This window comes from Lemur catta, chromosome 8, assembly GCF_020740605.2.
Source record: "Lemur catta isolate mLemCat1 chromosome 8, mLemCat1.pri, whole genome shotgun sequence".
NCBI lineage: Eukaryota > Metazoa > Chordata > Mammalia > Primates > Lemuridae > Lemur > Lemur catta.
In genome coordinates this window covers 39,909,565-39,936,952 of record NC_059135.1, presented here as the reverse complement: position 1 = coordinate 39,936,952, position 27,388 = coordinate 39,909,565, and the positions used below count along the sequence as shown (strand labels likewise).

Below are 27,388 nucleotides of genomic sequence, written 5' to 3'. Positions count from 1 at the left end.
ATACATAAATAAATAACATTTCTTTTTCACAGACTTCTTAGTATCTTTTGACTTTTTTAGAAAAGCAGAACAATGATTAATGTTAAAGGTTTTACAATTTTAATTCAAAATTCAGCTTTCTTATGTTGCAACTAGTTTGAGATTGAAAATGTAGTGGTTGACTATGAGAAAATTAACCTTATAAAGATGAAAGGTACATATTTATTTCTAGAAAAATCCAGTTTCATTGCCATGGCAAAATTTATTGATCATTTTCCCTTTTTATTCATTGCAGAAAGTTCAAAAAGGACATAGTAGATTTAATTAGGAATGTTAAGATTGCCCAAAAAAGGATTAACTAAATTTGATCAAATTCAATATGAAGAGACCTACCTGGAAAATTTATCAGTTCAGAGAAATGCTTCTGCTTTTTTTGAAAAATTTGATCGCAGTGAAGTACAAGAGTTACTAACTACTGCACTGGTTAGCTGGTTGTCTACCAAAGAGGATGTTCACTCTCAACTGGACATCCCGTGTGGAATTATGAGTCAAATGAATAATGTAGGCTTCTCCACTGCAATCCTACTGACGCCTGTGGACCCTACTGCCCTCTTAGACTGTAGAGATGTCCATCAGATCATAAGGGAGTTGGCTATTGGAATTTACTGCTTAAATCAAATCCCTTCAATCAGTTTGGAAGCTAATTATGATCAGAGTTCTTCTTGTCAATTACCTCCAGCTTATTGTGATACCAGAATTGGACAAATTCTGATCAATGTTGACTATATGCTCAAAGCACTATGGCATGGCATATACATGCCCAGAGAAAAACGAGCTAGATTCTCAGAATTGTGGCGTACCATCATGGACATTGACCCAGATGGGAAACCTCAAACAAATAAAGATATTTTTGCAGAGTTTAGTTCAGCAGGTAAGAGATTTAACACTTCTTAATTATTTTTATTAGAAGCCATTTTTTAAATTTAAAGGTAATTTATCTGTGATCAAGATGATCCCAGGAGCTTTGTGAAGATCCATGGAGAAGCTCCATGGAGATTAAGGATCAGCAGGAGTGGGTAGTGTTTCCTACGGTGTTAGAGCCTTGACAATCCTGAAAAAAATTGCATTTGCTTTTCCTTCCTTTTTACAAATTTACCTGGGGCTCTCGCTGGAGAGGAGATGGGACTGATGAGCCATCATTCCAAACAGACATGTGCCAAACTGGTAAGGAAACTGAGCCCTTTTTAGATCCAAATATCTAGATGGAAACTTCCATTATAAAAGAAAGTGGCAATGAGACTCAGCAGATAGGGAATAACATGCCGGTGATGGATGCTGTGGGCAGACACTATAGAGATGGCTCAGCAGCTCCTCCTCCTCCGGCAAGGAAGTCAGCAGGCACCCCATTGTCAACAGGACCCAGGAGCACACTCTTCAGAGCCTTGGAAGTTTCACAAAAATGATAATGGACCCTCCTTTATAGTGGAGGTAACCCAACAAATAAGCAAAGCCCTACACCTAGAATAGAAATTACATACAACTTGCAATTGATACAAGAAACCCATCTAAAGTGAGATTAGGGTGTTGCTGCTTGCCCTTCTCTGGATAAGGGTAGCTAGCCCTTTACAAGCAGGCTTAAGTTAAGCTCCTAAAAAAAAACAGTTTATAAGAGACCCTTCCTAGCACTCCGAGTTAAGTATGGTAATATAACCATAAGTAGAAGAGAATAGAATAAAACAATATGTCAAATGAGTGGGTCAGGTGCTAACCACTGTACATGAGTTTGCCTGTTTCAGGTCCCTGCCCCATTTGGAAGCAGAGAAATGGAAGCGACCCTATGAAGTGCCTCTGTCAACTCACACCTCAATGAAATTGTCAGAGGTGAAACCTTGGGTCCATCATACCAAAGTAAAGAGGTATAGCTCCCAGTGGAGGGACCAGCCTTTGGGCAATCTAAAGTATCTGAGAAAAAGAAAAAAATGAAAATGATATTAGTGCTTAAAAAAATAAATAAGCTACCCAGTCTATGCTATTTTGTTATAGGAGCCCAAATGGATTAAGACAGGATGGAAGAGAGGTGAGCGTATCCACTGGCTCCTGTCCCTCCTTGGTCAGAGGTTACAAGGGGGTTTCACTCCCTCACACTTTCAGATTTGTTCAGACATCAGAATAGCTGGAGAAGTTCCATCACAAGTCCAACACAGTGGTGGCAGAGAAGCTGCGGGGCAAAAATAAGAGTCATGTGATGCATCTAAGGCAAGGTTCAGTCAGGTTAAATCAGTATGGAGCTAGTTGACAGAACAACTGAAGTCTAAAAATGTAGTCTGAGAGGCTGAAAGGTAGGGAACAAAAGGTGTCTGCTACACAGTGTGGCTCACAGGAACTTGACCACAGCCCTTTCCTCCAAGCTTAGTGTTTGAGGTTAGGGCGCAGACCACCTCTCCACTGGTGTGATCAGAGAGCTGGTGTTCGAGCCTTGTAGTTGCAGCTGTATGATGGCAAGCTATCGGCATAAATTGCTACATTGTCATTCACATTTGGGAAAATAGCAGCTCCTCTCTTGGTATAACTAACTGGGAAACTGGGTTTAAACCTTGCAACTGAGCATGTGATTGTCTTAAACAATGTGCTGCAGTGGATTTCCAAGGAACTGTACAGGAAGCCAGCCCCTCTTCTGGGAGGACAAACTGCTGGGAATCAATGTTGGCCAAGTTAACGTTTACTTCTCAGCTTTTGCACTGTACAAGACCACCAGCAGCACCATTCTGAAAAAACAGTAGTAGAGAATAGAGCACACCAAAAATCTGGCCATATTATCCAGTTTTCTGAAAAGGGATTTTAATTAGGGTGGATCCCTTGATCTGACTAATTTATGGATTCTTGGGCTCTTTACAGGAGGTTTGGGGGACAGAAGGAAAGAAGAAAAAGACTCATGATAGCAAAACAAGTGTGGGAAACTTTTAATTGAAATACTAAAAAAAAAATATGGGACCTTATTTATTAATATTAATAATATCACAAGCTAGTAACATGAAACGGTTATTTTTTTTAGGCCTCTGTTCATTCCCTGTCTTCTATCTGAAATGCCTTTTCCCTGCCCACCTCACCATAGTCTTCCACATTTTTCCCCAGGTTATTGCTACTCATTTTTTGACACTTGATTCAGACACTGCCTCCTCTATTAGGACTGTACAGTGCACACTATACTTCGCACAGAAAATACTTTGTATTTTGTATTGAAATTATTGGCTGCATCTCTGTCTTCCTTATTAGACCTTAAGGTCCTTTTTGAGAGCACAGAAAATTGTCTTTTTTTGTTTTTAAAAAAATTCTCAGCACCTTATACAGTGCTTATCACATAATAAACTTTTAATGCATGTCAAAATTAAATGGTTAAGAACAGAGAGAATGTAAGAGAAAGGGAACTGAAGGAGACTCTCAGGTCTCTAGTTGGAGACACTGATAGATAAATAGCGCCATTAACTGAGGGAATAAAAGAAGAGCAGATTTGGTGAAAGAGAAAAGATGAATTTAGGTTTGGAGTGCTGCCATAACATTCCAGGAAAGGTATTTATTAGGCATTTAGAAATAAACTGGAGTTCAGGAGCAAAAGCAGGGCAGGAGATGACATTAAAAGAAATTAGCATAGAGGGCAAAACAATGGAACGTTCTGTTTCCCTTCCCTCATCCTCCAAATTTAATTTTATCCAATTTGTGATTGAATCCTTTTTCATTATTTACTTTGTCATGACTTTGTACATATTCTTCCCAACTGATTTATGAAATGTACTGTGATTACAGTGCCTTTCTTTATTAACTTTTTATTTTTCACAGCATGAACAATTGTGTCATTAAAAAAAAAAAAGTAGACGGGTTTTCCATGTACTTACTAATATTATAATTCAGTCCCAGACTTTTGAACAGAAATATCTAACTCCTCTTTATAAAAATGGAATATTGAATGGTTGGAACTGATTGTTCTCTCAGCCTCCTGTAGAGCCTCCCACCTCCATCCCGGTTGTTCCGGTGTCTGTCTTCCACCTGAGGCTCTGTTCACCTTTCTGGCATCCTTGCGCTTGCTCTCATTTAGGAGTGAGGCAAGAGCAGGGCTTACTGACTGGAAGACCACACTATAGGGTGATGGAGGAAACCCTGGGTTTCCCTGGGTTATACCTGTAAGGATATTGCCCTGCTCGGAGGGAGGGCAATGAGTCTGGGGCCAATGGAAGGGAAAGGTCAGTGGAGTCTCCCTGTTCGGCACTCAGACCCTTATTTAACCCTTACTATCAGCACAACTTCTCCTGGCCCTCAGCTGTGCTTTGTAGCCCCTTTAGTGAGGAATAGGGGAGGAGCTGTGCTATCTGGGGAAGAAGATCTAGAGATCTAAAGGCACCTTTATCAGACTTTGAACCAGTCTTCCTTCCTCCCCCGCCCCCATTCTTACACCACAACCTGGCCTTCACAGCCTCTACCTCATGCTTCCAATGTCTAAGCCTTCCTGTGGTTCTGTGGTGAGAACTGATTGGCTCCCACCCACCCCAAGCCACAAAGTTTTAGTGGTATCAACAATCCTCTGGCTTTATATTTAGACTGTTTTAAACTGTCAAAATCCCTCTAATTTCTTCATAATCCTCTTTATGATTTATCTTACCTTTTTTTGCAAAAGGGAGATGAATTATAGTGGCCATTTAAAAAGCCCAAGATTTCAAACTCAGAGCTTAAAAAAAAATAAGATGAAACAAAAAAAATAAAAAGTCCAAGAGTATTTTGACTTTTTTATAGATTTGAGGAAGAAAAAAGGAAAAAGAAAGGCAGGGGCACATTGATGTATCATTTATACTTTAAAGCAACTATATTACAAGCTCCACATTTTCTACAGTCAAGTTTCATGACCCCAAGCAGTTTTCTCAAGTCTAGATGAAGTATGACATTGTAGATGTAACTATCTTAAGACAATTTGACAACAAGAAAGTCCTTAATTTCATCATTAATGGCAAGGAAATGTAGCATAGGAAATTTGTCATTTTGTATACAGTAAAATCAAGTTCTAATTCTTATTTGTAAAATCATTACTTAGCAGGCAGGTTTTTTGTTTATTGTGTATGTCTACCTTCTAGCTTCTCTTATCAGCAAAAAGAAGAGATTTATAACATTGGGCCTGAAAAAGCAAGTTATACTTTTGGCCCAAGTAAGAAGCTGATTCCCTGCTTAAAGAGAGATCACATTTTCTTTTCTTTTCTTTTTTTTTTTTGAGACAGAGTCTCGCTTTGTTGCCCAGGCTAGAATGAGTGCTGTGGTGTCAGCCTAGCTCACAGCAACCTCAGACTCCTCGGCTTAAGCGATCCTACTGCCTCAGCCTCCCAAGTAGCTGGGACTACAGGCATGCGCCACTATGCCCGGCTAATTTTTTCTATATAGATTTTTAGTTGGCCATATAATTTCTTTCTGTTTTTAGTAGAGACGAGGTCTCGCTCTTGCTCAGGCTGGTCTCGAACTCCTGACCTCGAGCAATCCACCCACCTCGGCCTCCCAGAGTGCTAGGATTACAGGCGTGAGCCACCGCGCCCAGCCGAGAGATCACATTTTCTATTTTTTCTTTTTTCTTTTTTTTCTTTATCAGAGACAGGGATCTTGCTCTGTTGCCCAGGCTGGGTGCAGTGCGATCATAGCTCACTGCAGCCTCAAACTCCTGGGCTCAAGCAATCCTCCCACCTCAGCCTCCTGAGTAACTGAGACTATAGGCACATGCCACCATGTCTGGCTAATTTTTCTATTTTTTTGTAGAGGTGGAATTTCGCTCATGCTTAGGCTGGTCTCAAACTCTTGGCCTCAAGTGTGTTCTTGCCATGGCCTCCCAAAGTAATTTTTTTAAATTTATTTTTTGTAGAAAAGAGATCTTGATGTATTGCCCAGGCTGGTCTCAAACTCCTGGCATCAAGCTATCCTCCCGTCTCAGCCTCCCAAAGTGGTAGGACTATGGACGTGAGCCACCATGCCCAACCGAGATCACATTTTCTTATAGTTCTTCCATATTTTTGTTGATCAAAGATGGGACTTATGATGTGTATCCATGGTATTATGTTTCTTTCCTCCAAAGAGAATAGAAATCTATTCTTTTAAATTCCACAAGCTCCCATCTTTCTTCACTCTGCTTAATAATCCACTCACCTGCCTGCTCTTTAGCTTACACAATTTTATTGGCATCCCATTATTCCTCTGCTGTCATGTTAGTAGGATTTCAAGATGAAACCCTGTGTTCAGTCTTCTATATTTATCCAGAAGCCAAGTATGAAATTTTCACTATCTAAAATCTTTATTTTTTACTGTGAAGGTTTGATTGATATTACAAAGGATCCAGACTTTAATGGAATTTACGATGAAGATATGAATGAAGATCCAACATATGATCCCAATAGCCCTGAAGAAAAAGAAGTATTTATGAAATATGCTGCAAATATTATGTTAAAGTTGACATTCAGTACCACACAAATTCAACAGTATGAAAATGTGTTTATATTTGAAACAGCCTATTGGCTTACTAATGCTATAAAATGTAATCAGGATTATCTTGACATTTGTACCTACCAGAGACTACAGCAAAGATTATATCTTCAAAAAAAGATTATCCAAAAACATTTTGAGAAGAAAAATGAAATAAGAAGAGGAATAGGATACCTAAAATTAATATGTTTTCTGATCCCATTTCTACTGAGTTTAAAAAAGAAAATGAAAGTTCCATATTTAAGTAGTCTGCTTCCACCTTTTTCAGGTAAGAGTATCACCAAAAATCAATATAAAACATAGGTATATATTCAATCTATATTTAAATTCAATATTGTTTCTAGTATGTGGGTCCAGGCAGTAACCTAACTGTGTAAACTGTTAGAAAGAAAAAACAAAATTCAGTGTCTCCAGTGTAATTAAGAAGACTTGGTATATGTACATAGTACTTTGTATATATTTATACCATTTATAAGGGCTCTGAAAGGCTTAAAATAAGTTCTTAGTAGGAAAATATGCCATACTCGTGATGGGACAACACTGTGAATATATTATATCTCATCCAAATTACTCTCTAAATTCAGTGCACTTTTGTTCAAAATCCCTGTTGTGTTTTTCATTGAAGTTTACATAACACATTGATTCTAAAATTAATATGGAATAGCAAAGGATAGTGAATGGGCTTACATTTCTGAAAAAGAGATTGAAACATTAAAACTACAGTAAGTAAGTGAGGGTTGTATTGGCAATGTAATAGAGCAAGAAAAGAGAATAGAGAGCTGAAATAGGGCCATGCTTATATGGAATTTGACAGGACTTCAGTGCAAATTCTTAATCCTACCAGATTAGCACACAATTTATACACTTTCATTGCTGTGTAAGTATGTAGGCTTATTATAATGGGGCTTTCCATTCAGGTGGCAAATTTTCAGTAGAAATTTTGTGAATTATTTAGTGAAAATTTGTACCATAAGAATTCAGACAGTGAAGATAATCCATATCTGTGAACTGTTAAAAATGAAACCATGACAGTGCTTGTCCCTTGGGTGGGAGGGACCATGTATGGAACTGGGAGGACCTTGCTTAAAGAGAACATTAGCTATATCTGTAATGTATCATTACTTAAATTATTGGAAGCAAATATGATTCAATGTTAATAGTTAATTCTAGGTGGTGAGATCAGGGTATATATTATCTTTGTACTTTTTTCTACCTTTTACATTTCTTAAAATATATTATATACCTTATATTGATGAAACCATATTCTACCAACTAGTCAAAATACTGGATAATTTTAAACCTTGCTGGGATTTGAGATAATTTTTTTTAAATAAGTTACATGTGCTTTCATTACTTTCCTGAAATATAGGCTGGTTATTTTTGTTATGTGACAAATGCTTATTTATTTTTTTAGAGTGTCTCTTTTTACCTAAACTAGGTAAGTCTTTTTTATTTCACCAAAGTTTCTCCAAGACACAGAGTTTCAAATCTTTTCTGATAATTGACAGTAAGGTATTAGTCTTGAGCTTACTCATAAAAATCAGTTAGTCGAATAATGTTTTGGGCCAGGCGCAGTGGTTCACACCTGTAATTTTAGCACTCTGGGAGGCCAAGGTGAGAGGATCGCTTGAGCTGGGGAGTTAGAAACCAGCCAGAACAAAAGCGAGACTCCCATCTCTACTAAAAATAGAAAAAATTAGCCTGGCATGGTGGCATGCGCGTGTAGTCCCAGCTACTTGGGAGGCTGAGGCAGGAGGGTTGCTTGAGCCCAGGAGTTTGAGGTTGCTGTGAGCTAGGCAGATGCCACTGTACCCCAGCCAGAGCGATATAGCAAGACTCTATCTCAAAAAAAAAAAAAAAAAAGTAGAATAATGTTTTAACTATACTTTTTGAAAATGTCTGTACAATGAAACTACAGAAAATGCCCAAACTGTATGTTATAAATATATTTTAGTGTTCAAAATATTTGTATACATTAACAGCATAAATAATTTTATGGACTATAATTATCCAGATTTTAATTTCATGTGGAATTTTCTAACTTTGTTTACACGAATGAGAATTTAGATCCCCAAAATATGATTGTACATGTGCTGTTTACCTTTTAACTAAAAGTTTGTTTTCATTTTTGGAGATGACAAGGTCAAGACAGAGCGAGAATTGCCTCCATTTATTTATGGACGAGATTTTAAATGCCAGCATTTTCACTACAGAGAGAATAAATATTTTCATGTTCATGGAGGAATTGAATTTGATATCAGCACCTCTCCAATTGAGAATGCTTTGGAAGATTTTAAGGTTTAAATTATTATCATTTCTGAGATGGTTTGTCATTTCACAACTCTTTTATCCTATTCTCCAACCAGAATGAGCCTCTGTTGGTACAGGCACTAGGCAGATCTCCAAATTATTATTCTCACAATTCACTAGTTTTTTCATATATTATTTTAAGATACATGAATTAAGTGCAACTATATATAAGGTACTGTGTTGGATGTCAGAAATAAAATGATAAATAAGCTACCATCCTCACAGAATTTATAGATTTTTTAATGGATGATATTTGCCCTAGAATAGTTAACCAAAGAGTATAGTAGAAATCCCTGGACACTCACTACATACTCTTTCATTTTCCTTAAAGATTGGTATTAGAACAGAGACCCTCTAAAGTTTGGGAACAGTAATTCTGCACCTGGAATTTACTGTAAACATTCTACATTTCAATTGTCATTGCTTTTCTACCTTTTGTGTATCATATATTTTTCCTTTTGTGTTTTTTTCTCTCATTCTCAAAATAGCGGTTGGATACATACAGTTACTATCAGGGTCTTCTGGGATATTGTATTTAAATTTGTCATGTACATGGGTAAAATTTCATATAAAAGAAGTCTTATAATTGTTTAGATTTGTTTAAAGATAAGATTTTAGTAATATAACTCATATTTTAGAACAACTTAGAAAAAATACAAGATTGTGCTGCCAATACATTGGTAGAAGATTCGGGATACAAGGAATATTACTCAATACCAGTCATGGAGATTAATGGAAAAAGGTAAGAAACTTACCTTTCAGTAATTAATCACGCTAGCCACAACTTGTTGGAAGTTAGTAGAGAACAAAGCAAGTGTCAAAATGCAAACGCCAACTTAAAACTTGATGAATGGAGAGCCCAGAACAATAATAACCCCCATGAATGACACACTGACTCAACAGAATATTAAACATTATAGTTATTACTTCATGTACAGTCTGTGTAATAATCCTTAGAGTTTATAATTAGTTCTGACAATTAACACAGTGTAACCACTGTGGTGGTTAGGGGATGAGGATTAAATCCTATGAGTCAAACTGAAAGCAGGGACTCAGCAGACACCACTTCATTTCCATAAGAAATAGTATTTAAAATCCTTTTCTGCCAGGTCTTGTTATGCCTGTCATTTTTTTGGAGGATATGTTTCTCCCAGTATTGTCTGTCTTTTATATGTTGTGTTCTTGGATTTTACATCTTGGACACCGAAGTTTGGAAATATGAGAAATGGATCTCAGAGGAAACATTTGGATTAGAGGTAGAGATTTTAAAGTAAATAGGAAGGTTTTGCTTGTTTGTTTGTTTGTTTTCAAGGCTTGGAAGTAGTTGAGAGGACAGGACCAAGTCTGAAACTCTGGAGAATAGTAACTTTTAAAGGAGGTTGGGCAAGGCAGAGGAGAGAGAGCAAAGGAGACAGAGAGGGATGATACAGGTAGAGGAGGACCAAGAGAGCATGATAGCATAGAAGCCAAAAGGGGAGAATTTAAGAATATGGAAATAGTTAAAAGCATGAAATGCAACAGAGAAAAAGGCCAAAGCAATTTAAGATTGAAGAGACTCTTCTAAATTTGGCTGTGACTTGGTAAGAGAATTCAGTGGAGTTTTGGTTAAAAGAGGCTATTTGCAGTGAGTTGAAGGGTAAAGTGAGGGAGAGTTAATGAGTCGTAAAGAAGTAAAGACGAGATTATAAATTTCTTTCAAGATGCATGGCAGTGAGGAGAGTAAGAGAAATAAGGCAGAGAGAGTAGCAGGATGAAGGATGAAAGGTGGATCTTTCTATGGAATACTCCCTGGTTGCACATATAGTACTAAAGCTAAAGTCAAAGACCATGTGGATAATGGCCTCTATGATTTTGAAAGGAACCAAGTAGCAGATCTCACACTTCTGGAATGGACAGGTGGTGTGCATCTCCCTAAAGGAGGAATCTCTCACCCAGAGACCTAGTGCCTGTTCACATACTCCATGCACAATCCTTACCAAGCTAAATAGTGCCCTGGAGACACCTCTGAGTAAACCTTCATTCTCCAGGTTCTGTCAGGCTTCTGGGGCACCAGTGATCCCAGGAATATAGGGAAGCAGCTGGGATAAAAGCTGTACTTGATGAGGGGTTGTTGTGGATGAAGGAGTATGGTTGGTGTAAACACACTGCCATTGCACTGTAAGAGATCCAATCATGTTGTTGCAAATAGGATATAATAGTGGAATTGTTTCTTTAGTTTTGAACTAATACACAGCATTTGGCCATCAGTGTTGGTGAATGGGAGGTAGATAGATATGAATCTGCAGGTTTTCAAAACCAGCATAAGCTGTTTCTCACACCTCGACAGACAGCAAGGAGTAAAAGTAAAAACCACAAGTAGAGTAATAATGAGAATTTTCCTGGCTCCTCTACCAATTACTAGAGAACCTTCAGTCCCCTATAAAATCTAATCCACACACAATTACTCTTGGAATTTCATATGCTAATGGATCAGCACACTCAGCTACCATGAGATACCTTCAGTTTCCTCCTTTCCTGCCTGGGCATCCAGAGCCCAATAAGCCCCATGAAGGCAACTCAACACTAATGCCACTGTTGTCTCTGACAATGCTGCTTCTGGTTGTGGGGCTGGTGTCACCTCTGGGCTGGCTCCTGATGCCTGGAAGAGGCATGCATCAACAGTGATAAATGCTGAAGGCAATCGAGTCAAGTAAGGAGAATTCATTTCCCAATTTTATTAGTTACAAAGTAGTGCTGCCTTGAAACCTTAATAATTTGGTGCAAAAACAGCTTTTCAGCCATTTTACTTGTAGTTCTTTTCTGTGATGTAAGGATCATCCTATGTTGGTGCTGGACTAGAGAATAATCTGAATGATTAGAAACATGCCATCTCAAAATCTCCCCTTTCCTTGGGTTTTAGGGGCATCACTATTGGACCAAGCTCATGTTCTGATGCTCTTTCCTCAGCATGGTTTATTTCCTAAGAGACTGTTGGTCCCTTATGAAAATAAAACCTGCTTCACTGACCCTCCAGTCATGTCCAGAAACATCTAAATCCTAGACTCATTTTAGGCTCAGGTTAGGTTCTCCTACTGTATCAGAATTAAAAAAAAAAATACAGGCCACGGCCATATACCCAGTGATTTCGCAGTCCATAAAAGCAGAAGAACTCATGAATTATTAAAATGACAATTACTGGAGCAAATAGATGAATTGATACTGGTTCTAAAATGGGGGAACATACCAGAATCATGACACTGTTGTGGATGTTGGGAAGCAGGTCAGAAATTAACTAAATATGACAGGTTAATGTGACAGGTATGTCAGGAAAGTGTGGTATTAAGAAGCACCTCACCACAGCCCCCTGTGGTGATTCTCAGGCAGAAGAATACGGAGGGAGTTATTTTAAACATAAGGCTTCCCTGAAGTTCCTGCTGATGACCATACTCAAGGTTTTGAATCAGAACAGTAATTGTCACTCTGCAGTACTTAGACAAGGGCTCCCTGAATGGAATATGCAGCTACTAACCTCAGAGTGCTGACAGTGCTTCCAGTAATCATGTCTGTGTGAGCCAGTGCTGGCCTTCTGTGCAAAGTTGTGCATCCTTCCCTGGGAGTTACAAAATTCTCTGGTCAGAGACTTTCTCAGTGTACAGTGACTTTCACCATCTCTTGCCTCTCCGGTTTCTAGGATAGGATAGCCCCCTGCAGGTTCTAGATGCTTAATTCTCCTTGAATGACTAAACTGAATTTCTAGAAGAAAACAATCCACCTTCCCTTGGTATTTGTTGAGTGTATAAGTCTGTTTCATTGCTTGAGCAGTGGTCTAAGAGTACATCGCTGAGTACCAGGGCTCCAAGGGTATCAGCAGCTCCTGTTCCCATAGCAATCACAGCCAGAATCAGTGCCCTGGAGAGTGCATGCAAAGACAGAGGTTGCTGGTGCTGAGATTCTCCTAGAGCAAGATGATGTAGAGCTGGGCCAGCCAAAGACCAACCAAAGGACATCCTATCCTCAGTATAATTTTTCATGCCTAGGTCAATGAAGGACATCTTTGGGGACTTGGGGTATCCACTTTGGGGTTTGTGGTGTCCACTCTTATCAGTGTGTGCAATACCAAGAAAAGGTGAGCTGTTATCTTCTAAAAATTAAGTTTAGTCATCCAGTAGAAATCAGGCATCCAGGTCTGATCCATCCAGCTCATTAAGGTCTTTGAGCCTATCACCATTGTGATTTGAAGATCACCTAAAGTCTTCAAATCCAAGTAGGCTCCAGAATACCTGCTCCTTGATTTTGGAGGCTGGAGTCTAGTCATCTAGGCAAGTCCTCATTGATGAAGGTGGCACCTCCACAAATTGGGACCTGTAGACAAGTGACAAGCCCCACCACCTGGTCTGGCACTATGCCTGTAAGTTTTGGGCCAAGGAAGCCTTCATATTCGTAGTTTATATCCTTGTGGTCTAGTTTCCTTTAGAGGGAAGAGGGTAGTAGATAGGAAAAATGACATCCACAAATAAATGTGAGCAGGTCCTCAAACATACCTCTCTCCACACACCAAGGTCTATTATATTCAGGAAATTGGGGTTGAGGTAAAGGTCAAAGAAAAGAGAGTATTAGCCTCTGGCTAATTCATAAGAGTATTTCCCTAAGACCTTCCTGTAACTGCCCCATGGGGCCCAGAGATTCTCCTTTAGCTTATGGACACGGTCTCCTTAGCATAGAGTCACCAACTTTCCCAGAAATTAGTATAATGGGACAAATTTATCTACACTCTTAGGAAAACTGATAATCCCTGAGCTTCAGTGAAGAGCCATAGTAGGGGGGACCATTGTCAGAAATACAGTATTTACAGCAATTAATAGTTACATTTAGAAGAGAAACCCAGTTAACATTAAGAGGCTTCCTATTGTCAGAGGTAGGGTCAGAAGCTGAGGTACTCACTGTTGAAATCTGGGCCTGGGGAAAGGCACCTCGTGGTGGGGAGTACCATTTTCCTTTACCTGTGTTTTCCTTTACCTGTGACGCTAAGCAACCCCAGGGAACAGAGTAACTCAAAATTTTGCCACTTTTCCATTCCAGAGTGATAGGAGTCAGAGCCCTTGCAAGCCCCACCTATGTCCCAGGGACCTGGTAGGTTGGGGGTTTCTCTAGTCCACTGCTGCCGTGAGTGAAAATCAAGAAGCCATTACACAAATCATCATTCCAGGTCAGACTCAAGGTAAACCCTCGAGAAAGCAAGTGTAGACGTCATTAGCGTAAACGAGTAATAGGTGAGTAAGCAGACAGACGACCTAGAACTCCTTCAGCCAGAGTTGGAGTTTCCAGTGACTTTTAGGCAGCACCCCAGATCACTGGCATGGAAAGGACAGTCAGTCAAAGGGCCAATACAGAGAAGATATTCCTTATATAAAGACTTGATCAATAACAGTTGATAACCATATTATTAATATATTTACAATTGGGTACAATTTAAACTATTTTGTATTTAATTGTCATAGAAAAATCATGTTTTGCCAGCATAGGGAAAAAAAGTAGTAAATCACTTTAAAGTTAGAAAACATCTTTTTTTTCTTTATTGTTTATAGCTACTATGTGATCAATTTTGAACTTGAAATTTTCTATCAGCAACTATATAAGACACAGTGGTGGGGAGCCATAAATGAAATAATGAACAACCTGAGAATAAAAAGACTTCCACTAACAGATGCTCAATTACATGAACAATTTAAGAAAAAATTTGGTTTCAAAAAATCTATGAAATGCAAGGTATTTCAATAACTACCACATAATTTAGCATAAGAAGTCATGTATTATTAATAAGGATATGTCTCAAACAGATTTTTATTGTACGGATAAATAATAGATTAAAGTCTTCAATATGAAATAAAATTTGTACATTTTAGTAGCTGAAAGGCTATACAATTCTGGATTATAAATTTCCAGCAGAGTACAAAACAACCTATTAATGAACTGGATTGTGCTTAATCTTAATAAGCGCTCATATTTATTGATTGTTTATTGTGTGTGTGTTTGTTTTTTGAGACAGGGTCTCACTCCGTTACCTAGGCTAGAGTGCAAGTGGAATGATCACTACAACCTCAAACTCCTGGGCTCAAGTGATCCTTCTGCCTCAGCCTCCCAAGGCTGGGACTACAGGCATGAGCCACCATCCCTAGCTAATTTTTAAATTGTTTTGCAGAGATGGGGTCTTGCTATTGCCTAAGGCTGCTCTCAAACTCCTCACCTTAAGTGATCCTCCTGCCTTGGCTTCCCACAGCGCTAGAATTACAGGCATGAGCCACCTCGCCCTACATTTGATTGCTTATTTTGTATGTCAGGCAATATTATAAATCAAAAAACTATTTTAAGGTACCAGATCTATTATTATCATTCCTGTTACACAAATGAGAAGTTTGAGGTGTAGAGAGTTAAGGATCTTTCTCACATCATATAGTAAATGGCAGAGTGAGGCTTCAGTCCTGGAAATTAAAACTAACACCCTGAATCAAATGTTTACAACTGTTTCATCAAGCCTTGATTTACAGTTTCTGGAACTGATCAATTAAGCTCATTAACATCAAAGGTTAAACTGGTATTTAGTTTCCATTTATTTGTTTTAATGTCTACAAATTTAAAACTTTAATAATTTTGTTAGTTTAATTTTTAAATATTAAGTAGTCAGAATGTCTAAAAGAAGATTGTGACATTTTTACCTTTCCATGTTGAAGACAAACTGTATTTCTTTAGCTATATATTTCAAGTTTCTAGTCTTCTAAGTTAGGTTGTTCTTAAAATCAGAGAACAGGCCGGGCGCAGTGGCTCACGCTTGTAATCCTAGCACTCTGGGAGGCCGAGGCGGGTGGATCGTTTGAGCTCAGGAGTTCGAGACCAGCCTGAGCAAGAGCGAGACCCCATCTCTACTAAAAAATAGAAACAAATTATTTGGCCAACTGAAAATACATATAGAAAAAATTAGCCGGGCATGGTGGCGCATGCCTGTAGTCCCAGATACTCGGGAGGCTGAGGCAGAAGGATTGCTTGAGCCCAGGAGTTTGAGGTTGCTGTGAGCTAGGCTGACGCCACGGCACTCACTGTAGCCCGGACAACAGAGCGAGACTCTGTCTCAAAAAAAAAAAAAAAAAAAAAAAAAAATCAGAGAACAGAAAAAGCCCAATGCTTTTATTTTAGGAAAAAAGATAACAAGAAGAAAAGTTCCCAAAATTATTTTTTAAAGTTCTCAGTGTTTATTTATGTAATGGCTCTAACAAGTTTAATCATTACCCAGTGAAAAACTTTCCACCTAGATCTTATGAAAATTCTACTAAAATTGATCAGCAATCATGTGATTCTGTTAATATATTTCATGTCCTTTTTTCCCTTAAACCAAACTTTAAGTGTATTTTGAAAAACTAATTCTGGTCTTCTTAATCATTTTAGAGTATCCCATTTGGTATGAAGTCTGCAGTTGAAAGAGGGTTAACTGCTGTTTTCCATACATTTAGTCGTAAAACCTCAAGCTCGACAATCAATGTTTCGGATGAAGCAGGTTATACTATTTTCCATCATGCTGCTCTTCACAACAGAGTTTCTATCATATGTCAACTGTGCAAAGCTAACTTCAATGTCAACCAAAGACGCTTTGTTATGTTCAATCAAGGTACCGTATGTAAAGTTTTTAAACCTAAAATGTTTTCTTTTTACTTATACCTTATTCAGCGTTAAGAATGCATGTTTATTTTAGAGCAAGGTTAAAATTTGGTATTTTTAACCAGAGCAAAGTTGAAGTTTTTGTTTCATTTATCTAAGAAAGGCTCCTTTCAATTTTCTAAGTATGACTTATTGCTAGCTTATGTAGTATTATATTTGCTTCTTGTGTCTCCCTCACTTGAATGTAAGCTCTAAAAGAGGGCTAAGATTTGGTCTGCTTTATTTGCCATAATATCTTAGTGTCCAGAAGGAAGCCTGGCTTGGTAAGTGCTCGGAAAATATTTGTTGAGTGAGTGCATGGATAGGTAAATGCAAGATATCATTTCATAAGCACTGGCATAATTAAAATATACTGATATACTATAGAAATTCAAAGAAGAGAGATAAATACGATTGTCATGTTCCATGAGAACAGCCATTCCTTATGCCAGGGTTTCCAAACAGGGAATAGTTTCTTCATATTATATATATTTAAATTATATTTAATAATAACACAATTTCTTTATAATAACACTTTTTAGGATTAATAGCCCCTTCAAAGCTAACCTAGTTTAAACTTTAAAAAGACATTTTGCTAATTATTAAATATGCATACACATTTTTATATTTATCGAAATAAGCTTAACTAACATAAAAAATAAAAAAGTTGAAAGTGAAAGTGGTGGTCCTCCATAACTGAAAAGGGAAATAGAGATAAATTGTCAGAAATAGCCAATACAACAAGATTGGCAATAAGAAATGGCAATTTTGTATTTCAGTGAGGTCAGCTATCTTAATAAGCTGTGTTCAATTTTTGTAGATACCAAAACAAAATGTCGCGCTTTAATCCTGAGTCCCAATAAACTCTGTATCAGTATGATTGAAATGTTTTAATATTGAGATTCTTTTATAACTCAATTAAAACATTCAATATCGAATGAGCCTATAAAATAATAATACAAAATAGGGCGCAATTCAGTCACATTTAAATGCAATGGGTAGCCTATTATTTAAAGGTACATCATCTTTAAGCAGTCTTTAGTGTGAAAAACTCTTCAGTAAATTAAAGTCTTTCATTCATCTTCTGACTGCTTGGATTTCATATTTGTTGACATTGGATATATTTTGAAGTATGGAAAATGTATTACTCTACTGGCAATGTTGATTGCTTAACCAACAAAAAATTGTCCCACCTGTGAGTTTTGACCAACCACTTGAGGGGCAGAGTTTCCAGGTCTGCTCTTACGCATTGTGAGGTGCACGAGACATGCCCAGATGGCTTGACTATATTAACTATGGCTTAATACTGTTTGATGTAATCTTGCCATCTATAGCTAAATATAGTCATTTTGATCTTATTCATATGAGTTTTTGACTAATTTAGAAAACTGCTATATATTAATAATAATGCTTCTATGTGTTTTTCCTTTTAAAATAGAGTCAGACAAAGTGGATCTGAAAAAAGAAAGAAATGGTAAGACATAAGTAAAATACTTGGTGCATTTTAAAAGATTATTACATATATTAAAACTTTTCTTATAGTATATAATCTCCAAAATGTTGTCACATGAGAATGTTGCATAATGATGTTTTGTGTTCGTTTTGAAGTATAAGTTTTTTCTACCCATGATTAATTTATTGATATTCTTTTTAACTCTGGGGATCCCCCACTTTTTGTTAACTGCAATATATTCTGTCATAAAGTCAGGCCCGAAAGTGGTTTTTATACCTTAAAAAAAAAAAAGCAGTTATTAATAATATAATTTAGATATGCTGCCATCTAGTGGCAGTAACAATCTATGAGGTCTGAGGAAAGTCATTTTTGACTGAGGTAATAGACTTGACCTAAATATCGGATATGGAGAAAAACAGAAAAATTTTAAGAGATTACACTTTCTATATGGAAGAGGCTATACCTTCATATTCTACAGAAGATAATTCAGAGAGGGTTTATTTTTAAAGAAATTACTTACAAAATTCTGAATTGGCAAGGGTGGGGATAGTTATTCAACCTGGCCGCCTTTATTGGTAGAGGAATGCAAACCTGAGATGACGTCAGAGAGGGGCCCTGACCTCACTCTTCCCCCTCTTCCAATCTCCTGTCAAGACTCTCCTGTGGCAGATACTGACAAGAGGCCAGAGGACAGGGGTTTCTAAATCTTTAGGGGTAAGAAGCAGTGTGGTAAAAGGATGTGAGTGGACCCGGAGGGGAAAAAGGAAGCTTACCTGGCCCACCTACCCTGTAGAAATTTCCAGTTGAGTAACAGGAGTGTGCCTCTTGCATTGCACTCTCTCGCTCTCTCTCTTTTTCTAAGTATCACTTATGGCTACCTTATATTATTTATTTATTTATTGTGTGTCTCTCACTTGAATATAAGTTCCATAAAGGACAAGGATTTGGTCTATTTTGTTAGCCACAGTTCCCTACCCCCAGAATAATGCTTGGCCTTCGTAGGTGCTCAGGAAATATTTGCTGAATGATTGTGTGGCTGTTGAATGCAGGGTAACATTTGGTAACCATTGGCATTAATTAATATGCATTGATGTACCATGGAAATTCAGAGAAAGAGGAGATAAATATGGCTTTCAGGTCCCAGTAGAGCATCTTCTTAGACTAGGATTCTGAATCAGAGAATAGTTTCTTCAGACTATATAAAACCCTCCAGAACTTTCCTGATTCTAGCATACCTTAGGGCAGCATTTCTTATCCTCACCACTATTGACATTGTTGGCTGGATAATTCTTTGTTGTACATAGGAATCACCCCAGATTTACATTTTGAAAAAAATGGATTGAGTAAGGGCAAGACAAGGTGGAGCTATCAATTGGAAAGCAATTATGGCTTGGATTAAGGTGATGGTGGCCGTAGAGATAGATTCCAGAGATATTTAGACTTGGCAATGGATGGGTTATGGAGATGGAAATGAGAGGGGGGTGCCAAGGAGTCTTCCAGGTTTCTGGTTTGTAGAACTGGCTGGATCATATCTTTGACTGATTTAGAGAGCAATGAAGGAGGACTAGGCTTGGAGGGGAAGATAAGAGTTCAATTTTGAAATACACTAAGTCTGAAGTGTAGATCTAGAGATCAGAGAATAAATCAGATCTAGAGGCATAATCCTGGGAGTCATCAATTTATAGATGGTAAGTGAAGCCACTGAGAAGAGAAAAAGGCCCAAGATAGAGCCGTAAGGCTCATTTGGTATCAGGACAATGAGAAGGTCTCAAAGGAATGGCCAGTAAGGTAGGTTAAAAATTGGGAGTGTGACATCACAAAAGGCAAGAGAAGAATCTATTTTAAATAGGAAGAAGTGGCCAACAGTGTAAAATACTGTTGAGTGGCAAGTAAAATGAAAACTGAGAAACGCTCGCTGGGTTTAGTGGCATGGGGGCCTTTTGTGAACATTTTTTTTTCAATTTCAAAGGATCTTATCTCCTACTACAAAACATTTTAATAAAATGGAAAATAATTTAAGCAAGAAATAGTTTATCACAAGACTATTTTACACATTGACTTAAATGTTCAGATATTTAATATTTTCAATATTTTTTATTCTTCTTTGCTTATAAAGTCATGCGGATTTTTAGTGGTCAGATATCCCAGGTTAAATAAAGAAATATAAGATTGCCTAAATTAATTCGGTTTAGTGATGTTTTGGGGATTTTATATCATACAATACCAAACTCTGTGGTTGGGGACCAAAAAGGCATATTTTTTAGGAATGTTAGTTCTTTGACAACTAAAATAACTGTCCATCCATTCTAGGTCCAACACCTCTACACTTGGCCGCACAGGCTTGCTCATTAGAAACAACTATCTGTCTACTCTGTTTCAAAGCTGACTACACGCTTTCTGAAAAAAGAGGCTGGATGCCAATTCACTTTGCAGCTTTCTATGACAACATCTGTATCATTATTGCTCTCTATAGGAAGGATCCCAGTTTGCTAGAAGCTGAGGCAACTTTTGAGTAAGTCATTAAACATTTATAAGAATATAAATTTCTGCTTTTCATGGCTTGCCCCACACACTGACACTTTAGGCATGGTTGGTATCGGTGATTTGAAAGGTGTCTAAAGCTTACTCTACTTTCCTTTCCGGTGACTGCCTTCTCCTACCTCTTATCTTTAGAATTTATAAAGATGAGAGCTTCTATCAACCTATTCCTATTTTCTGGAAGAATAAGGAGTAATCCCTAGGGAGTTTTTCCTAACCTTGTCCCAATATGGTTCCACAGATTAGTTTATCAGCTTAACTGCTTTAATTACTTAATGCCCTGGAAGAAGCCTGAGGGTTAGGGAGGAGAAAATTGCTCTAAATTGGACTCTACACAACCAGGAGGCAGCCCTAGGGCTCCAGACCAAAGTGGATAGACTTTGGATAACAGGAGTAATATCTACGTGGTATTTGGAAGAGAAATACATTAAAAGGAAAAAAATAACTTCGCAATTTAAAAGATCACAGACAATCTTTTGTTTCACAATTTAGCTGAGGACCAGCCTTTAGGGTGGTGTCGTAATCACTCTCGGCTAGAAATCTAAAGACCAGGTTACTATTTTGAATCTCTCAACCTGATTTAGGCATAGTTTCATTCAGTTTTTTCTAAGTCTTCAAATAACCTGTCCATTATTATTCAGTGGTCTAGGGCTGACATAATAGCTAGACAGTTTGAGGGACACCAGCTTCTTCTTGTTGTTCCTTAACGTGTGGCTTCCATGTTATGGTACAAAATGGCAACTCTTGCTTTTATTTTATTTTATCATTCCTGCATTCTAGCCATGAGAAGAAAGAGAGAAAAGAAGTATTGGCACATTCCTTTCTCTTTAGGCAGTTTCCCATGTAACTTCCGCTAACATCCCATTGGTCAAACTTGGTTGTGTGGCCACAACCAAGGGGAAGCTGGGAACTGTAATCTTGAGCTGGATAGCCATGTGCCCACCCAAAAGATCTTCACTATTTAAAAAGCAGATAGTAAGTTTTTGAGAAAAACTATTAGTTTCTGTCACAATCAGGAAGCTGGGATTTGAAAACTGGATGTGAAATGTGAAAATACGGGTTTGATTACTACCTGAGCCTCAGTTTCATCATTTGTAAAATGGGCTTATAATACTTGCCTTACTTTTTCCTTTACTCATATCGTCATTGTAAGAATAAGATAGGGTAGTGTATTCTAAGAACTTTGTGCATTATCAGCCTCCAAAAAATTATAAGGCATGATAATTAAGCTGGGAAGTAGGGCAGGGACTAATACTAGAGACAGCAAGGCAAGGAAGTAAACCTATTTACAGGTAGAATATAGAAGATGAGAATGCATAAAAGAAGGTGGTAGTGTAAACAAGACTTCCTTCAATAGCAGTTTGAATAGTTTTATAAAAAGTAAATTTGACACTATATGTGTGCTCAATTGTTATAATATGTTCCTCGATTTTTAGCAATCAGTGTACTCCGCTGTTACTCGCTGCCACTTCAGGAGCATTGGACACTATTCAGTACCTGTTTTCTCTTGGTGCTAACTGGAGAAAAACAGATAATAAAGGAAATAATATAATCCATTTATCAGTGTTAACCTTTCACACAGAAGTTCTCAAGCTTATAATAGAGTTAAATATTCCTGAACTCCCAGTTTGGAAAACTTTGGTAGGTAAGTACAGAACATATACTCTCTTTGTAAATAAATGTTCTGATTATTATCTGGTTTAATTATTGATACTTACTCTGAAATAGAGCAAATAAAATAATACATGCATCATATTTTAAACATTTAAAGAATAATGAAATAAACATTTTGTGAATTAAAACCAGAAATAGAAATACAAATAATAAAGAGCCGTATTTTCATGTGTGCAAAGGTAGTTTTATTTCTAAGTTAAAATCAAACTTCTGTTTCCCAAACAGGCTATATTTTACACAATTATATTTATTTTTATTTTCTAATTTTCTCCAAAAGTTCAACTATCTTCTCCTTCATCAAAAAACAAAAATAAAAAAAAGAAAGGGGGGGAGGAAATTTTAAAGATTCCCTCCAATTTATTCCTTGCCTCTTAATTTTAGCGATAAATTTGGCAAAATCTTTTCTTATATTTTGATAAATGTTTTGTAAAAAATCCTGTTGAGATTTTTTTTCAAATTCGTATTCAGTCTAGCTAGAAATATTATAAGGGGAAGGGTTACTAGGCCAATTGAATGTACACATCTAATTTTACCTCCCTCCCAAGCCCTTACTAAAATTACATGGAGATTAAATAATAATAATACCACCAGCAGCAGATGAGTATTCAAAGGAAAACAGGAAAAGATACAACAGCAATAAAATATTAGAAGATGGAAACAGATAGGCAAGTCTTAGGACTTAGCCGACCAGAGAAAACCGTTCCAAACCAACAGTGGGAAAACTCAGAACCCCTTGGACTCACACCATAAGATCCTCAAAAGGCTTGAGAACTGGCAGTGCCAGTCAGGAGTGCTCTCCTCAGAGTCCAACCAGGAAAGACCGAAAGATGCCAAGGCTGGACTTCTTCCTAGCAAACAGAAAGGCGAGGGACCTAGGAAACTGGGAGTCTGACCCAAGAGAAAAGCAAAGGGAGTTTCACCGAGGATAGCAAGGGGAAGTTCCAGAATGGAACTGTGTACTCAGCCTACAGGAAAAAGGAGGGAGGAATTATCAATAAGTATGCAAACTAAGCCGATGAAATACCATAGTCCTTCCTTATCCACGGTTTTGTTTTTCATGTTTTCAGTTACCTACAATACAGTACAATAAGGTACCTTGAAGGAGGGAGGGAGAAAGGAAGAAAGAGAGGGAGAGAGGAAGAGAGAGAGCACATTCACATAACTTTTATTATAGTATATTGTTATAATTGTTCTATTTTATTATTATTGTTGTTAATCTCTTACTGTTTCTGATTTATAAATTAAACTTTATTATAGGTATGGATGTTCAGATGGCAGATGGTCTGGTTTGACTTACAGTTTTTCTTTACAATAGTGTGAAAGCGATACGCATTCAGTAGAAACTATACTTCGAGTTCCCATTTATGCCTTCTGCTTTTCACTGTCAATAACAGTATTCAGTTAATTACATGAGATGTTCACTCTACTATAAAATAGGCTTTGTGTTGGATGATTTTGCCCAACTGAAGGCAAAGTGTTCTGAGCACTTTTAAGGTAGCTAGGCTAAGCTATGCTGTTTGGCAGATTAGGTGTATTAAATGCATTTTCAATCAACAATATTTTCAACTTACGATGGGTTTCTTAGGATATAACCCCATCATAAGTCAAGGAGCATCTATATAGATAAAAACATAGTATTAGCACATATAGAGTTCAGTACTATCTGCAGTTTCAGGCATCCACTGGGGGAATATATCCCCTGTGGACAAGGGAGGACTACTGTAAAATAAGGAACTTATTACCTCCAGGAAAAAAAAATAAGAAATGAGACACAACTATAGTACACTACAGTGCTCAGCTGTGAATAATATTTGTATATTTATTGTTCATTTTACTTTCTTTCTTTTTTTTTTTTTTTTTTTTGCTTTACCTGGATTTTGGTAAGGTATCCAACAATTCATTTTGGGATGGGATAAGATACACATAAGATTTTCAACTCTATTCTACTGATCCAAGAATTCTGAATATTTGGTTTCAAACTGGCTCAATACCTGATCTTAGAATTTATTGGGTACTGGGAATATATTCCTAGTACTGTATGTCATCCACAAAAGTTATTGAAAAGTGTTTTCAATGTTTATTTATGTGCATATATATCATTATATCTTTGTCTTGTTAGGATGAACCAAGAGGAACATCCTGTTACTTTTAATAGACTAAACCACTGTATTAATAAATCATACCTTAATAGTAGGAAGCTCTGGTCCCTAACAGAAATAGCCTAATGGCACAAAAAAACTCCTTATAGCCACTGCTTCCTGTAGCCGTTGTGGGGAAGTCCTGGTAATGATGCAAACAGAACAATAAATAGTAAGCATCTGGTCACTGCTGCTTTGCCTTGTCCCCGGGAATAGCTCTCTCTCCTCACACTGACCATTTCTACTATAGGTAAAAGAAGAATTAGTTGGTTTATTAGAAACCTCAGGATTAGCTCTTGGAGTGGAAGCTGAATTTTAAGAGAGCTCCATGGAGTGATCTAGTCAAGATAGAATCAGGACAGATTTGGTAATGGAGTGCCTAAATAAAAGATGAGGAAAAGATATAGCTATGTGTTTGTTCTCGCATCATAGACATTGTTTAGAAGCATGTATATTTGTATTATTTTCTTTCTGGAGTACAAGTTCATTCAAGATTTTTAAAAAATATCTTCTTCCTATTTAGGAAAGGTATAAAGCCTCATATCTAATTTAATGGATATTGAATATTTACTGATGGTTTGTAGTTTACTTTGCCATTCTTAAAAACCCATACTCAATTTTTATTTAACAGCTGATTTTAGGCAAGAGAGAGATGTACTATTTTCCAAGTGAATTTAAACTATGTGACCAGCCAATCTAAGCCATTCAGACTAAAGATGAAGAGTTTCAGGATTTTTTTCCCACTAATTATATATACTATAAACCTCAAAGATCATGGGCATATATAGTCTGTTCAGCACCTCACAAAGGGCCATGTACAGAATGGAATTTAATGCCTTCAGTTCATAGTGATGGTGGTAACCTCAACCCTTGGTTTCACTTGACCCATATAAAAACAGAATCAATTATCCCACTGCCTTTTGTGTAAATTACAGCTTGTGTTTTTCTGTTGAATACTTACCAGAAATGTTGCAGTGTGAAAGCTATAAACGAAGGATGATGGCTGTCATGTCCTTGGAAGTAATTTGCTTAGCAAAGGATCAATACTGGAAATACATTTTGGATGCAGGTAATGTAAAATCTGTCTTCTTTTTACGCTATTTTATGTAGAGCTATATTATATTTAAGGTAATCATTTAAAATATATTTTTAGTTGTAGAGGAAACTTTTTAGTTGATTTTAAGTTTCTTTTTGTAAGGTCACTTCCTTTACCTATCAACCATATATTTTGTTTTCCACATGGAAGATGCACAGGATCAAAAAGCTATATAAATTCCATTTCTCTAAAAGTTTGCAAACTTAAAAACTGATTTTAAATTACTTTACCATACTACTCTTATATTTACTTTCATTTAGAAATTGGTCCTATTTTGTATTTGCACCATTTATTTTTGAAATTAAAATTTCAAAGCAGATTTATTATCAGACCTGGTTTATTACTAATACTAGCTTTGCATTTAGAACTCAGGCTAATTACTTAGTCTCTCTAGCCTGGTTTCCTCATTAATAAAATGATTCTACCTCATATGGTTGTTTTGAGAATAGCACTGTCGAATATAACTTTCTGAAATGATGAAAATCTTCTATCACTGCAGTCCACAATCCCTGGGCCACAGCCTGGTACTGGTCCATGGCTTGTTAGGAAAACAGGGCCACACATCACTGCCTGAGCTCTGTCTCTCCCCACGGGCCCCACCCCGCTGGGCCCCTCACCTACCATCTGTGGAAAAATTGTCTTCCATGAAACCGGTCCCTGGTGCCAGAAAGGTTGGGGACCACTATATCTGAAAATGTCCAGTATCATAGCCAGTCTCCTAATGTGGATATTGAGCACACATGAGATGTTCCATAAATATTAAATAAATTAAAATGTATTTGATTGTAGATAGTCCCCTAATGTGTTCCTAAAAATATGTATGAAAAGCTCTATGTCCAAAAAGTGAAGTACAGACTTAAACAAGTCATGAAAGATGTTTCATTTCAGGTAGTTAAATAAATAAGACCCTAATTATACCCATTATATTTTCTAGCATTTTGTATATGTTCTATAATGTGCTCTCTTTTTATTTCACACTGAATTGATACAAGTATAACAAGCATCCAACTGAAGCCAGATTTTCTGTTGTCATGATGCCCAGTGATTTCCGTGTTTGAACCCATTGTAATTAATGAGGCTAATGTTGCATTTTACTAGATCCAGCACTTTTTTCACTTGCTGATATAGAATTAGGTTAAAATATAATAAAATGCTCAAATAATTGCACAAGCACTGCATCCAAAGTTGATGCAATAACAAAAACTGAACTCTACCATGTGGTAGCTTAAAGAATTTATTTAGCAATGATTTTAAGCCAAAATGCAGTGTTTCAAAGATGGCTTAGGGTTATTAATATAAAATGTATGCTTGTGTGCTTTGTGAAAACCAAATATATGAACAATGAGAGCTGCCTATACTTTAGACTAGTCAGAAAGTTTATTGATATAGTTTCAAATGATAATTTTATAAACATAGGATTATTTGCTATCTGCAGCATGTCAAGCAGGGAAAAAGAAAAAATTTTTAAGTAAGAATTATTTGCTAATTATTTATATTGTAATGCCCATAAACATTATTTAAATATTGTCATGATAAATTTACTACAAATGGTTATAAATAATTCATGCTGTTTTTTGTCTTTTCATTACAGGCACCATTCCTGCTTTAATCAATCTATTAAAAAGTTCCAAAATAAAATTACAGTGTAAAACAGTTGGGCTATTGAGTAACATCTCAACCCACACAAGTGTAGTGCATGCTTTGGTAGAGGCCGGAGGCATTCCAGCTCTGATTAACCTGCTGGCTCATGATGAACCTGAACTACACTCTCGCTGTGCTGTTATTTTATATGATATTGCTCAATGTGAAAACAAGGATGTTATTGCCAAATATGTAAGTCCTTTTCACAGAACATCATTTTTGACTAAGTAATTCCCTCCTATGGAAGCTAGATAAATGCCCATGTTACTATACAGTGGCAAAACTCTCAGGGAAGAATAAAGCAGGGAAAGGGGAGAGAGAGGGGGCCTGACGAAAAATACTTCACTAAGTTGGCATTTGAGTGCAGTCCTGAAGTAGATGAGGGAGTATTTT

General features: G+C 37.1%; 1 protein-coding gene across 1 annotated transcript in view; it reads left to right on the top strand.

The window, feature by feature from the left end:
- Positions 1-256: 256 nt before the first annotated feature.
- Positions 257-27,388, top strand: part of ANKAR (ankyrin and armadillo repeat containing) — a 49,765-nt gene continuing 22,633 nt past the window's right edge. Inside the window, exons 1-11 of the mRNA XM_045558759.1 lie at positions 257-910; positions 6,311-6,748; positions 8,615-8,778; positions 9,429-9,532; positions 14,355-14,535; positions 16,207-16,426; positions 17,894-17,929; positions 20,219-20,420; positions 21,883-22,091; positions 25,223-25,327; positions 26,946-27,187. Coding sequence (XP_045414715.1) covers positions 310-910; positions 6,311-6,748; positions 8,615-8,778; positions 9,429-9,532; positions 14,355-14,535; positions 16,207-16,426; positions 17,894-17,929; positions 20,219-20,420; positions 21,883-22,091; positions 25,223-25,327; positions 26,946-27,187 — 2,502 coding nt within the window. The 5' untranslated portion in view covers positions 257-309. The remainder of the gene's footprint in view (positions 911-6,310; positions 6,749-8,614; positions 8,779-9,428; positions 9,533-14,354; positions 14,536-16,206; positions 16,427-17,893; positions 17,930-20,218; positions 20,421-21,882; positions 22,092-25,222; positions 25,328-26,945; positions 27,188-27,388) is intronic.